This window comes from Aethina tumida, chromosome 2, assembly GCF_024364675.1.
Source record: "Aethina tumida isolate Nest 87 chromosome 2, icAetTumi1.1, whole genome shotgun sequence".
Lineage (NCBI taxonomy): Eukaryota > Metazoa > Arthropoda > Insecta > Coleoptera > Nitidulidae > Aethina > Aethina tumida.
In genome coordinates, this window is record NC_065436.1 from 21,035,203 (window position 1) to 21,051,572 (window position 16,370).

The window sequence follows — 16,370 nt, forward strand, 5'->3', positions numbered from 1 at the left end:
TTTCAAATGAAGCTTTCGGTAATATCGGAAATTTGTTCTTCAAGTAGCAGATACACTTTAAGTAAAATTGAAATTACAAGGAATTTCAATTATCATCGTTTTACACAATTTACTTGAACGAAAAATATCCAGATTAAGAAGCAAATTTATTCAAAAAGAATCCTTCTAGTTTAATCTGCTTAAGTTTGAAAAGTTTGTGGCTCAGTAATCTATTACTATTAAACATATAAATATTGATATTATTTGTTATAAATACAAACGAATATACCATGAGATGAGTCGTTCAATGAAATTTGCAAAAAGTATTATTAATTTCAATAAAATTATAAAAAATTTACCATCATCCAGTTAAATGGCTTAAACCAACAAAAAATTTTGGAATTTATAAAATAAATTTGTTTTTTTTCCTAATACACTAAACTAAAAATAAATATGTTTAGGTAAAAATTAGTAAAATGATTTGTATATTAATCATTTTTTCTATACTTTTGTAAACCTTTAAAACATACAACTGTTAAGGATACTGAAATTTAATAACCAGGGAGGATTACAATAAAGGAAAATGAATAGGTTTCTGTATACGTGGTTTATTTATATAATCTTGTATTGTGCTCAAAGAAATTGTTTTTTGTGTCGCATGAAAATATGACACAAAAAAAGCCTGGCCGAGTATCTCAAATAGATAAGGCAGAATTCGGTCATATGTTATCCTTTTGTTGTTTGTAACGTCGTTTCTAAATAATGTATACTGAAAAATTATGCTCCCCCAAAAGAACCAAAAGACTGGGAAGACGATGATAAAATATCGACAAGAATACAATTGTGGCTAATGTTTTATATAATATATATAATTTAATAATAAAGAGAAATAATAAACATAAAATAAAGTTTGAAAGTACTATGTGGTGTTTGATTGTTTTAATTAAAACTGAACACATTATTGGCAAATCGTGGTTGAACATAAATTTTTGGGGGTAGTAAAACGTGAACAAAGTTCTTGCCACTGGAGGAATTTCCATAAATTTAGTTTGCGATATTGTGGGATAACGACTTTTCCCAGGGACATTTGTTATAAATAGATTGTTCGACGGTTTCAGAACCAATAAAGATCAATGGTAATGACTACCAAAGACATTTAGGCAATCACAAATATTAGTTTTTTTGTGCGTAATATATATATATTTTTTTTAAGAATGTCTTGTTGTAAAAAATACAGTTATAAAAGCCGGAGATAATATTTGAAAAATAACCGATTGCCATAAAAGCTGGGAAAACAAATATTTGTACATGGAAATTCGTTTAGGAAAATCATAAATCTCGATATACTGCCTGCGAATAATAATTTGGCATTCAACGTATGTACATGTCAGAGTCAGTGATAATTTTTTTGTAATATTCACTGTATGTATTTAACTTCAGTTTCTATAAAAAATTCCACTTTGTCAGAATAAAAATCTTCGATTATACAATGTATATTAAAAATTATAAACAATGTAGAATTACAATATGAAATAAATTTCTTTATTATTATTTGTATTTCTTACGCATTATTTTATAAAATTGAATAACCGTTAATATTTTACGTATACAGAACAGACATTTTATTTACGTTAGAAAAACCAATTAAATACCCGCGAGAAATAAAACTTGTAAATTGGACTTGAAAACCACATAAAATATCTAAATTTAAATTCCCGTTTAAAAATCTAAATATTTAGGAGGTTGCCAAAGAAAATGGGCCCTGGGGAATATTAAAAATATTTTAATGCATAGTAGATACATCCCGTAACAACTTTATAACCGAAAAGGAGGAAATTCACAAAATAATTTTCGATTTTAACGAATAATAGCTGAAAACCCAGACAATAAAAAAACTCTTCGTATGTTATAAAAATATTTTATACCGTGATATAAGTCTAATATAACATTTTTTACAGTCAAAAAATGAAAAAAAATATTAATGAATGTTTTATACACACAAAAATATACATATCTATATATCTGTAATATAATTAAGATTATGTTTTTCTAATAAGTTAGTATCAGATATTTATCATGTTTATTCCATGTTTTTTAATTTTGTCACATCACTCTACACAATTAATATGAAATTTGGTGTGTAAATATTTTTAAATTCCATATAAAATATACAGAGTGTATCAAAAATTAATTAAAATGTTTAAATTTTGTACCCCACTTTTGAAATTGTATTGATTTTTCTATGATCGAAAATGATTTTATTTGTGTTATTTGAAAACAATGTTTACTGCATGTTCGGGATTTTTAATTGTGTTACAGACGTCACAGGACATTTTAAATGCATAATTATATTAACATGTTTGTCGTTGCACTGATTTTTTATTATTTTCCCATGTTACGTATATTATTTTTAACTACAAACGTTTTAACATATTGCACTCCAAAGTGTATAAAGAGGAAATAACACAATTTGGTCGTGACATGAAAAATTGGCGAAAGCACTTCCTCCACGTTCATTAACTTTATCGACATTAACGTCGATAATAATATTTGTCTCGCAGTGGCTTATGAGAGAAAAAAAACAGCACAATAACCCGAAGGCTTTGTCATTGTTATCATGCAGACACGAAACAATATTGAACGTGAAAACTTGTTGATCCCCCATTTCCATTTCAATGATGCGTCGATATGAAAAACGCGGAGAACACACCTTCAAGACTCCCCGGAGATGACGTTTAATATTTCTATGCCGAGTCAACATCACACCCCTTTACGTCCTAGCCATTTGTTTTAATGGTTTCGTGATTCTACTCGTCGTACGAATCACTTAAATTAATCTTAAGAGACGTCTCTCGTAATGAACACAAAATTTACGATAATTAATTCACACAGTTTTGCTAAATATAAAATTGTTCATTTTATTCAATTTATGTTGAAACTCACCACTAAAGTGGCAAAAGTTTGACGGATATTTACAAACTTTCAAATAAATTATTAATGTTTAAGAAACGTTACTAACGTATGTTAGTTTCATAGATGACAATAAAAAATACCTTAAAATTTGCCAAAAATATAGTTGTATCTTCGCTAAAGATATTTTAACATATATTTTATATAACATATTTTATAACAGTAAAAAAAATCAATTTGGAACACTCTGTACAATGTATAATTAATTATATTATTCAACATACATTTTTTTGTTTAAATTTCTGTATTCTAAATAAATAAATAAAATGTTTTCTATATTTTCGAATTAAGAGAATGTGGATTCAACATAAAAACGTTGTCTTTTAATTAAACAATTAGTCTGAGATAACTAGGACGGCATGTTTACAAAATTAAAACACTCATAATTTCAAAAATTAGATTACTCTTCCCTTTGTGCGCACAACAAATTGAATAATGCGACAGGTTACTTTATCTTTGACGATATCTTTTAAGTAACATGATTAGATCCGCCGTTGTTTACACAAAATAAGCTTCGTTTACTTTAAGTAGAAGCTTAATTAGAATTTTAAGAATATTTTTCACTCACACGCCATTCCCATTCTAGATCCCTTAATTAGAAAAGGGAATTAAATCAAATAAATACACCACGCATACAGCTTAACAAAAGAAGATTTGCCCCAAAACACGCAGCGACTTAATAATAATTTACTGTTGTCGGGATTAGGTGGGGCACGCATTGATTGAATTTTCAATCCGACTTTCGAAAATTCGTTCTCACTTTCCATTAACGAATACATGGCAGGCAAATCGGAAATTAGGCCACACTTAAAGAAGACAAATTGATAAAGTGACAATAACAAGTGTTCAGTTTTGTGACAAATGTTCATGCCGGCTTGTTTTTAATGAGACACTATTAATATTTCAACGAAAAACGACACTGAGCCATTAAATAAAACTGCAAATATTTCAGAACCGTGCCGTAGATTAATATGCCTGTAAATACCGACTTCTGGTTGTGCTGCATGCAATAATTTAAGCCCCAAATTGAATAAATGGACGAAACAAAAGTTTTATTGTCTGCAGAAAGTTTATACGTACACCCGAGGCATTATCCAATAAAAGAATAATCAAGTTTTGAAACCAAATGCGGTGCAAAATAACTTTATTCGATTTAAATTGGAATCGTTACGATTTGGAGAAGTTGATACAATTTATATAGAAAACGTTTTAGCTTTTTATACGAGTTATTTTTTTGTAAGAGAGCGAAAGTTAATAGTGTTATAAAAAGCTTCACGTACCAGAAAGAAAAAAATAATTCAATTTGGGTCTGTGTGACCAGAAATTGCGGTTGAGATAATCCAGAGACTCTTAATATTAACATGATATAAGACCGTATTGTATTGAAACAACATTTTATTGTGCCTTTTATCTATTTTTACTTGCTAATTTGTGATTTATGAGCACTGGTTCGCTGTTGTTGATAGATGGCAGAGATTGAGACCTATTATTGAGTGCAGACAACACGGCATCAATCTTGTTTAGACATACATAAAGATATCTTCATCACATTTACTTTGTCTGACCAACAGTTATCGTAATTGAAAAGGGTCAAGGATTTGTAGTTTTTTTCCTCTTAATAAATGAAAAAATAGATTTTTACGGGACAAAATGGTGGATTTTTACAGTGAGTCATATAGAATTTATGTTTAAATAGTTTTAGGTGTTTGTATTTTGAGAACGCAAACAAATAAATCCTGTTCCAGACGAATGTGTTTGTAAATTTCATTTTCCTGTTTTAGCGAATATACTGTGGGGTAATAAAATATAAAAAGTTTCCTCATAAATATTAAGCCAACTCTGACTCAAAATTGATTTATACGAGGGTTGTTGAATAAGTACTAAACGTTCACTACCTGTTCATTTAAAATGTCCGTAAGGTCAGCAACAATTTATGCAATAATTGTCAAAACGGTGACTTCGGCTGCCCAATAATAGATAGTATTATTCATAATTCCATTTTGAGTATTTGTTTTCTTTGTTTGTTCTAAAGTTATAAAAATTTTATACTTTGACAGTATTGTTTTAAAATGTTATATTTATGAAAAATGCGATTTATTTATTAGGAATAATTTTAATTTTTTAAAATTTTTCAAACTTAGTAGTTTAAATCTTGTAAATTTAAATTAACAAATGTAATTTTTCTTAAATTTAATTGTTAACATGTAATACTTTAAGATTAATATTTTGAATTTTATAAATTTTTTGAATCTAATATTTTAAGTTTAATATTTTCTCTTTTATAAATTTTAAATTCTATTGTTAATTTTTAAACAATTTCAGTTATTTAGTTGTATTTTTAACTTTTAAAACTAATATTTTAAATTTCATAAATTAATCTGAAAATTTTGAATTTTTTCAATTTTGTAAAAATTAAATTACATTTTGATTTTTTTAAGTTACTTTTAATTTTTACACTTAATATTTTCACTTTTATAAATTTATTTTATTTTATTTTTTTGAAATTTAATTGTTTATATAATTTTACTAATTTATAAATTTATTTTTTTTAAGTTTAATTGTTTAATGCTATGTACTTACCATATTAGTATTTGTACAGTTATTTGATCATATTGAAAAATAAGTATAATAAATGAACTTATTGCGCATTCGCCATTTTCCTAAAATTCAAGGATAGATTTAAGTCTTTCAACAATTATAAAACAGGGTAGAAACCACTATAAATTCAGCCATCTAAAGCTTCTTTCTTATAATCTGTTTTAACTTTGTAATACTTGATTTATTCGACTTATTTTTAGGTGGATAAATTGAGAGATTTAGTACATTAATGAAGTGCTGACAGGTCTGCATCAATCTCATTTAACAATAAATAAAGATATGTATCATATATTTATCTTGACTAAAATAAAGTAAGATAATAGACGGATTATTTATTGAAAATAATCTCATTTAAACACATTTAGAGATTAACAGTATCATCAATCAAATGTTTATTATATGAATGATTATTTTGTTTAAAATCTATTAATTAATTTTATGCAAATTGTGTTGAGTTAATTGTTACTAATGATGACGTTAAAATGTATAAATGTAATATTGTTAATTACTTGAAAATTATTTAATTGTGGTATATATTAATTAGGTGTTAATACTGGTGAATATATAATTGTAATATACTCTATGTTATTTACATTAATTTTATTGGAAATTTAAATACGTAATTAACTTATAACTTATTATTTAATTAACAAAAATAATATTCCAAAATCCTTCATGTTATTTCCACCTCATGACGTTTCAGGATGAATTTATAATTGTACTATACTCTATGTTATTTACATTTATTTTATTGGAAATTTAAATGCATAATTAACTTACAAGCTTATTATTTATTTAATTAACAAAAAATAATATTCCAAAATCCTTCATGTTATTTCCACCCCATAGCGTTTCAGGATTAAATCAAATTAATTTGCTCTAATCGATTCGAAATAGGAAACATTAATTTAAACCCGCATTGTTAACCGCCCAATTAAATTACAATTTATAAATGAGCTCGGGAACATCTTTGCTGTATAAATAAATCCCGAACTAACTGAACAAACAAAAACACGAACTTGATTAAGACTTGGAATTTCAGGGACTTGATGGATAATATTTATGCTTGCAAACAATCCGTAACCTGGAATAACAAGTTGTAGCCAGACAAAGTTTGATTTTGCAAATTGATTTGCAATTTGACATTCTTAGTTAATAGATCAAAGGGTAGACAAGAATATTATCTAACTAAATTAATTCTTGAATGCTGCGGCGGAGAACCAAGCCAACACAAATTGAGCGAAATTCTATATCCGATTACATTGGTAATTATACTAGAATTACTCGAACGTTACTGATTCATTAATTAGTTTGATGTAGACATTGAAAACTTTGCTCACCTTAAACGATGATGTGTTTTGAAACGTCAATTCCGATTCTTCTCCATTGAGCATTATCGACACAGTTTGAGCTCCAAGTATATCTGAAACAAATAAACGATATTTTACTTACAAAAAATAACTCAAATAACTTAAAAGTCATAAGTTATTTGATCTGCTACGCTGGATTTATGTTGATTAAGTAAAGTTAAAATTGAATAGTGGAAAATAAAATAAAGAACGGTGTCGGAATAAATGGGCGTGACAATTGAATGGAAACATTGGAATTGAATAAACAAACTGCGGCGTTCCAAATGGCGTTGTGCATACCCGCACAATGGCAGTTAATGAATACAAGTATTAATCAGATCGCACCTATTTAACACGATTCCGCTCTTTCCGCCTGCGTTGATTAAACACGAGAGAAAACAATAAGTCTTAGAACAGTGAATATTCAGCGTGGTGTGTACTTTTATTATTTTCTAAACTAAATATGAACAGGGAAAGCATTGTTAGCATTTCTGTGTTTTAAGAACACAGAACGTCTCTGTTAGACCCACTTAACCTTCTGTATTTTTCAACAAATATTACTCATGATGAAATAGGTATCACTCCAACAAGACAGATTCTGTAATCTGTAATCTGAGCATGGATGGAACCATCTTCAAATAAAAATTTACATTCGAAACCACCAGTCTCAAAATTTGGAGGAGCTTGTTATTTAGAGAAGAATGCCAAGTCATGGATTCATTAATTTTGAGAAACTGAAGAAGCTTCTCTTTGAGTTTTGCATAAACTGGGTCAAATTGTGGACAACAATGTACAAGCATATGCCTTTTGGGAGATAATTAATATTTAAAAATAATTTTGTCATCAAAATGTTTCTTCCTGTTCCAGTTTACTATCTTTAGTCAATTAGCAGCCTCTTTGTCATTGCAGGTAATAATATACGATAAATAAAATCACTCCTTCATTTAATTTATGTTAAACACATTTCTACAACTGTTGAATGAATTATTATAGATGAAATTTATCTATATCTAAATATATTGAGGACTTTAAACTAGACATTGCCTAATTTCTTCGGTGCTACAGATTTCGGGATAATCTTCAACTTAAATGGATCCATTGCCACATTTAAATCGACGAAACCAAAGCACATTCTGTTTCTTTAACCTAATATTTGAATTTTGCACTTAAAATGTTTTAAATACAATGTAGGAAAAAATAAACAACATAGTTGGAAAAAGCTTAAAAAAGCTATCAAATAATGTATACATTTTAATTCAAATATGTTAAAATATAACTAAAAAATGTATTCAAATAAATCATAATCCCAAAATGTAAATTACATGTTCCGTTATGTTATTATAATTATATAATATATATATTACACGTGTCAGCTCATAAAATAAATTACTTTTCAATTGAAACTTAGTTTATTTCAGTACGTTCAAAGGACCGCAGGCTAAATTAATAGAAAACTCACTGTCACATTAAAAACGGATGTTGTTCTCCGGATTTAAACATTCGTTAAGTACGGATATAAATTAGTGGCCGCAACAGAAGTAACTTGTAACCCAGTTTCAAAGTAAAATTAACGTAATGTTATAATCTTGCTGTTTCTTACTGAAACTTTTAATCGAATTAGTTCAGCGGAAGTTTTTATTTCACATATTACTGCAGTTGTTTTGTAACATTTTGTTATGATAGTTTTGCTTAACTTCAATTGTTATATTCTGTTTCAGTTGTTGATTTTATAAACTCCATTAAATTTTCACTCACAGCAGTTCAATAATAATAATAATAATAATAATAATATATTAATTCTAGAATTATATCTATCAAAAAGATTATTAGAAATTAAGACAATTTATGATTAGATGCTTTCAAGTAATTAAATTTGACCTCGACGATCAAGAACATTGAAAAATAGTAAAATAAAATTCCCGCCCTTTTGTTAATTGTGGCCAAACAACAAAGTTAATAGAAGAAATAAAATTAATTAAATAAACCGTGAACAAGTTCGGTGTTTACAAAAGAGGCATCTCTTTGTGCTTAAAAATATAAATAAACTCTCGAAGGTTTATTAATTTTCCGCTCGTTCACAGGCAAGCGAAATTAAGATAAATCTTAAGGGGCGGCCATAATTTTTCTCCGATAAACTTCTGCCGTTTTAATTGAGTTAATTCCAGACTGGACTGGGGTAAAGTACCTAAAACTAAATAACTGTGAATTCGTGGAAATAATTTTAATTAAACTGGTATTATACAATTGGTTTCTGTACTAATATCCTTTGGTCAAATCTTATATCATAATTAATTATGTGAAACCCACCGAATAGAAGGCATTATTACTTACTGAAACCAAAGAAGTCTGAATTAATTTCCCTTGAAAACATACTGAACAAACGTCGCAGTGCTGAATTGTATAATTAATTTTATTATGAGTGGGCGTTGAATCCGTTTATAATTATCGAGTATTTTCGTATAAACAGAAAATGAAATAATTAATTATTGAATGGAATTGTAAAATAGTACTATAAATATTGAGAAACATAAACTAATCTAACGAAAATGCAAAACATTTTTCATCATTCTTTCCTAGAGGTTAACAAATTGATAAAATATTCAAAGTGCCACATAAATTTCTTGAAGTACATTTTAGGTAGGGTTCCTTACATAAATATAATAAAAGCTTAGATATAAGTCTTTATTTAACAAAAATTATATTAATATTACCTAGTAAAAAATGTACCCATCCATATTTTCTTTAAACTTATTATTTATAAGATTTCAGTAGATTAAACTTGAATTTAAATGAAATCATATTTTTAAGCAAATGAATACTGACGAGTGCTCAAAAAAACAATTACCTGTAAATTAAGTTCTTTGTTAATTATTAGAGGCTTTTCTGGAGAATCTTTCAAAACGAAATTAAAACAGCAGATAAAAATAAATCATACAATCTAGATTGGGCTTTTTAAACCAGTCTTAGAACAGAGAAAATTAAAATTTTTTAAACCGCAGAGTTTATAATTAATCAAAATTAAAAAGGTAGTATAAATAATATTTTTCTTATTATGTTTCCCGACTGTTCCTACTTGATTAAATATAGTTTTATTTATTATACAACTTCAAAATATACAATATTGTGAAGTAGCACAAATGTAGAAAGGATTTTTTTTAATTATTAACTACTTTAGCCATAATTTTTTTATTTAATGTGAACTGTTAATATTACATTACAAATAATAAGAATAATAATATATTTTTAATAATCAATTTCAATTCAGACAATTTTAATGACAAAGTTAAATTAAACCAAAATAATTGGTAGAGAAATAATTTCAATTTCAATATAAGCTGATTACAAAATTATTGAGAAAATTATGATATAATTTATAATTCAATGCACATTTACGAATAAACGTTATGAAAATATCTTTTTCAATGACAATAATTCATAACATTAAATGAAATGTTTCCACAAAATCATAGTAAAGTGTGTTTGACTAAATGACTTTAATATACAGTATTGGTCATCATTATAGGAATATTACATATTGTAGAATATCCTTTTTTATACTTTTTCTCCCAGGAGGAGGACGAAAACCACTCCCAATTTTTTTTTCCAAATGCAACCCTATGGTATGTGCTCCTCATTGAAAAGGTGACAAAAAGACGAATACAGTAAATTTTGCGTGAAAGAGGTAGGTAAATTATTTAGTTCCCTGATAGCAATAATTCCAGTTAAAGTCTCCACCCTGATTTCCTTCTTAAATCGCTGTGATAAATCGAGTTCATATAAAATTGTAAAATATTTATGTCGAATTTGATCTCTCGTGTTTTTTATAGGGTTGTTGTCAGAAAATTTGGATGGACTACTTTTTACCAACTCGTCACAATTTTGTACTTATGGGATGTTTGATAGATCCATAACTGGAAAATAAAAATGTAGACAAAAGTAGTGAAGCTCATATTTATTACCAACTTCACAGAATAAATAAAAAAAATATTTCTTTTTTAATTCTAATTAGTTATTGCCAAGAAAAGCTTGACAAGATTGCATGTTTTCCAACAGTTTTAATTATGTAATTAAATTTAATTAGTAAATTTGCTTTCATGTGCACTTTTAAAATGAGAATTACATGATATTAAATTTTAAATTAAAAAAAAAGAAAATAGGAATAAATTTGTTAATTTTATTTTTTTTGTAATCCAAAATGTTCATTACTCATGAAACTGAATTATAAAATATATCCTTTTTTGTTTAAAAATGCATAAATTCACAACACGAAACAAACTTCAATTAAGAAATTCTATCAACTAGTTTCTAAAGCAAGAAAATGTAATTTGAATATTCCGAACCATTAATGAATTTCTTTCAACCCCTTAAATTACAAACTAAGCGCAGTGGAGTATTTTTAACAGAGCAATCCATGCACAAGCTCGTGATTCTTGCTACCGAATGGAATAACTAATGATTTGCATACAACGCAATAAATTATGTGCACATTTCACACCTACATAAGCCTTTTTCAAGCGCCACGAAACGATGTTTTCAACAAACCTTTCCCATCCTCGTCTCCTTTAATTAACAGACTCTTTAAATTAGTCTTACATTCATACGAAAATAATTAAATAGATTGTTTAAGCCGGTGCCGAATTAGCTGACGTATTGATTAACGTCGTCTACGTTAATTATTATGCTCCTATGTTATGTTGGTATGAATTTACGCTAGGGCCGTTTAGAACGGGGTAAATGCACCCATAAAATATTGATGTTGTGTGTTTCTGTAATTTGAAAAGCCGCACATTTTTGTTTAATCTGTTTGCGTTTATGTTCATTGTAAATTAATTTGAAGTGCATTCGAAACCGTTCCAATAATCGGCGACCTGGTGAAACGAACAATACCAATTTTTCAGCAGGATAAATGATTTTTGATCAGTTTAAATTCATCGTTAGAGATTAGTTTTATTAAACCATTCGATTTAACATTGTGTAGTTGAAAAGAATGCAGCGTATTTCTATGTTTGTTGTCCTGCAAACTGTTTAGATTACATTATCAAAACTCGTTGTTGCGGACGTAGCTTCAATTTGAGTGTACATTGTGTGAAATATTCGTTTTAATGGCTGTAATTCGACAATATTTGAAGTGTTTTGAGGTTGCAGCTGGTGGTATTGTGCCATAAAATGTTTAAACTGTCTGCATTTGATGAATAGCAGTGCGTTAAACTAAATTGAATAACAAAATTCTATGATATCGTAGTGCCAGACTTCTGCCCTGAAATTAATCACAGTACGTTGTTAAAATATCTCAATTTCCCTTACTTTGGAACTACACTCATTGACTATTACTGGATTATATGATTTCACTGTAATTTTTGGGGTTTCGTGAAACACAATGAAACATGTATCAATATTTAAAATGTAAACAGTCGCATATTTTTTGAGATAACAATGTATGCATTATTTACACGTTGCAGTACATTTTAATGTTACAAAAAACTTTTGTTGAAGAGCATAATTGGGGGGTTATGGAGTTGCCAGCGAATAGTCCAGATCTGAATCCGATAGAACATCTCGGGGACAAAGAAAGCGACGCATAAGATATATGGAACCCGCAAATGTCCTTGAAGAATTAGCTCAATAGATTCAGAGAGAATGGAATGTATCCGAAGACATGATCCTTCAGTTTATACAATCAATGCCTCAACGTTGCGTCGAACTTCGAAGAAGTAGAGGATGACATTACTACTATTAATTATAAGTATATATTTAATTTTTGACATTTCATACTGTTACATTAATTTGAATATTAATGTACATATTCATTTTTGTTACACTCTTCTCTGCTATGTTTAAATTCTGCAAATTTTATTATTCATTTGTTTTTATACGGGTGTTAGCTATAAATGATCAAAATTTCATTTCGATATCTTTATTAAATAAAAAGTTACAAACATTTTTTGAAGTGATAGTTATTTCATTGAGACTAGTTTATTTAAATGTCAGGAATTATAAAAAACACACTAACTTAACTGGAGTTATTTGATTAATTAAAATACTGAAATTTGAGTGTTATATATTAAATCCAATTTTTTTACGTTTACATTACCGTATTAAAACACCTTTCGAATTTAATTTGAGTGGACAATATGTAAAATATTTCATTTTAGTTGCTGCAGTTTGACGGAATTTGAAATGTTTTCAGATTGCAGCTGGCTACATTATACCACAAAATGTTAAAACTGTCTGCTTTTGATGAACAGCAGTCCGTTAAATCAAACTGAATAACGAAATTCAGTGATACCGTAATGGTAGACTTTTAACCTGAGGTGAATTATGGTAAGAGTCACGGTTAAAATATCTCAATTTTCCTTAATTTGGAAGTGATTTTATTGACCTCGACTGGATTATTCGATTTCGAAGTGTTTTATGTCAATGCCAGGAACTCACTGAGAGACACTATTAACTGTAGTTGTTACTTTTTTCTAAATGTTTACCATTAAATTATAAATTTGTATTTTTTTAATCTAATTCAAATACTGAAATTTGAGTACTACAATCTTGAGAGTACATCATTATTACCTCTAGTTTTCTGGACATTATTTAGCTTACGTCTTTTGTTGGTCACACAATGATGTTTTTTATTTTTTAATAATATGACCTTTCAGTTTAAGTTTAATTAAACTAATTTTACATTATTTTTTCAAAATTGTAATAAATGATTTTGGAGTTTTTTTATTTATACACATTGTTATAGATTAAGTTTTTTGTGATATTCTTAGTTTTATTAGATCCCCCAGTTTTACATTGTATAACGTATATGTTTTAGCATCTAATTAAAAAAATACAGTGTATTTTATTTTAATTGCACCATTAAAACATGTCGTTATGGACGTAGCTTCAATTCGAGTGCACAATGTGTGAAATGTTCGGTTTAATAGATGTAATACGACGATATTTGAAGTGTTTTTAGGTTGCAGCTGGCAATATTGTCCCGTAAAATGTTTATACTGTACTGTATACTGCATTTGTTGAACAGCAATGCTTTAAACAATTATATCGTAATATCTTGAGATGAATTATAGTACGAGTCTTGGTAAAAATATTTCAATGTTTCTTAATTTGCACTTTCATTGACCACGACTGGATTGCTGGATTTAATGGCATGTTTTGTAGTTTCGTAGAACAAGTATTTTATTTCAATGACGGGAACTATCACTGAAAAGCAACACTATGAACTGTAGTTATTTGATTTCTTTTGCTAAATGTTTAATATTAAATTCTATTGTAAATATTTAGTACTTTTTATATTGTTCTCTTTTCTTGCATAAACTTTAAATCACATTGTTAAGTTTAACTAAACTTGTTTACATTCTTTTCTTCTTCAAATTAAAATAATCCTGTATTCATACTCATTGTTACAGATTAACTACCCTTCGATTTAACATTGTATAATGAGCTGTTTCCAGTAATAAATATTACATGTTTAATTTAACGTTTTGAAATATTGAAGTTTGAGTGCTTTATACTTGGAGCAAAAGAATTATTAAGTAAAGATTTCTCGATTAAGTACATCATTATATTCCTGATTTCTCTATGCATACTCATTGTTACTGATTAATGAACCTTCCATTTAACGTTGTATAATGAGCTGTTTCCAATATTAATTTTACGTTTATCGTCTAGAAAAATGTTTGAATTATTTTATTGAAAAGCGTTGTTAATAGATATATAGATTTAATTTCAATGTGCAATATATAAAATATTTATTTTAATTAGTTTTGAAATTGAATTTTTCCATACTGTGCTATAAAATATTTAAACGGTTGATGAACAGCAGTGTTAATCCAAATTAAATTACGAAATTCGTTCATATCATAATGCCTGTGGTGAATTACAGTATAGTGGTTCAGTATGAGTTAACTCAATTTCTAATATTAAATTATAACTTTTTAGTTTTATAATAACAACGGAAATACTGAAATTTAAGTATTTTATTCTTTTTAAGAAATATTGTTGATGTTTAACTATTTACATCCTTTTCTATGGAGCGAAACAAATGACAAGAAAGCATTTTGATAAGCTTCTTTTTTGATAATTGTTATTTTATTAAATCCTTCGATTTAACTTTGTATAACGAACCGTTTTTAGTAATTAATATTAAAAATGATACAGCGCATTGTTTATTGCCCAACAAATAGTTTCGATTGTTGTATTAAAACACGTCGCTTCGAAATTTAAGTTTAATCTGAGTTTGCAATATGTAAAATATTTATTTTAATTGCTGCAGTTTGTGGGAATTTGAAGGGTTTTGTGGTTGCAGCTGGCGATGTGTGCCATAAAATGTTTAAACTGTGTGCTTTTTGACGAACTGCGGTGCGTTAATCCAAACTGAATAACAAAATTCAGTTATATCATAATGTCCTGTGGTAAATAACAGTATGGGTCGTGGTTAAAATATCTCAATTTTCCTTAATTAGAAAGTAAATTTATTAACCACGACTGTGTTATTCGATTTTATTGTCAGTTTTACAGTGTACTGAAACAAGTGTTTTTTTTTCTAAGACAGGGACCATCACTGGAAAATGACACTATTAACTGAAGCTGTTCGACTAATATTATTATTATTATTATTATAGTAAATTACTACGTTTTAGTTTTATAATATACACCAAAATATTCACTTTTGAGTGTTTTATCCTTTGTGGTTTCTTAATTAAGTATTATTTTCTCACTTCCTTGTTCAAAATATCTTGTTTCCTTCACCGGTTCTAATTATTAGATTTAACATGATATAAAGAACCATTTCCAGTAATTATTAATAAAAATAATACGACGTACCTTTATGTTAATTGTCCAGTAAATTATTTGGAACATTGTGTTAAAGCACCATGTTTCGAATACGAATTTAATTTGAGTTATTATTCATTTTAATTGCTGCAATTTGACGGAATTTGAACTGTTTTGAGGTTGCAGCTGACGATATTGTTATAAAATGTTAAAATTGTCTGTATTTGACGGATAGCAGTGCGTTAATTCAAGCTGAATAACAAAATTCAATGCCATATCATAATGCCAGACTTCACTTTGTGGTGAATTGCAATGTGGGTCGTGATTAAAATATCTCAATTTCCCTTAATTTAGAAGTGGATTTATTGACCACGACTGGATTATGTGAATTACGAAGTGAATTGCTAGTTTTGCGGATTCGGACTATCACTGAAACAGAATTTGATTGTCTTGAAATTATACAATTATCCTTGGTACATGTTTATTTAACTTTTTGAAATATTGACGTTTGAGTGCTTCATATTTGAGGTAAAAATATCAAGTCAAGATTTCTTGACAAAGTATATTATATATTGATCCCTTTTCTTATACAAAATATCATATTTTCTCCAAGTATATTCCCCTTAAGAAACATTATACAAACTTAGCTAAACTAATTGACATCCTTATCTTCAAAGTGAAACAAATGACTTTTGAATCCCT

The 16,370-nt window shown here is 27.7% G+C and overlaps 1 protein-coding gene across 1 annotated transcript in view; it reads right to left on the reverse strand.

Annotated features, from left to right (window-relative positions):
• LOC109603611 (GTP-binding protein REM 1) overlaps nt 1-16,370 on the reverse strand; it is an 87,157-nt gene that overhangs the window by 8,840 nt on the left and 61,947 nt on the right. Inside the window, exon 3 of the mRNA XM_049962621.1 lies at nt 6,888-6,970. Coding sequence (XP_049818578.1) covers nt 6,888-6,970 — 83 coding nt within the window. The remainder of the gene's footprint in view (nt 1-6,887; nt 6,971-16,370) is intronic.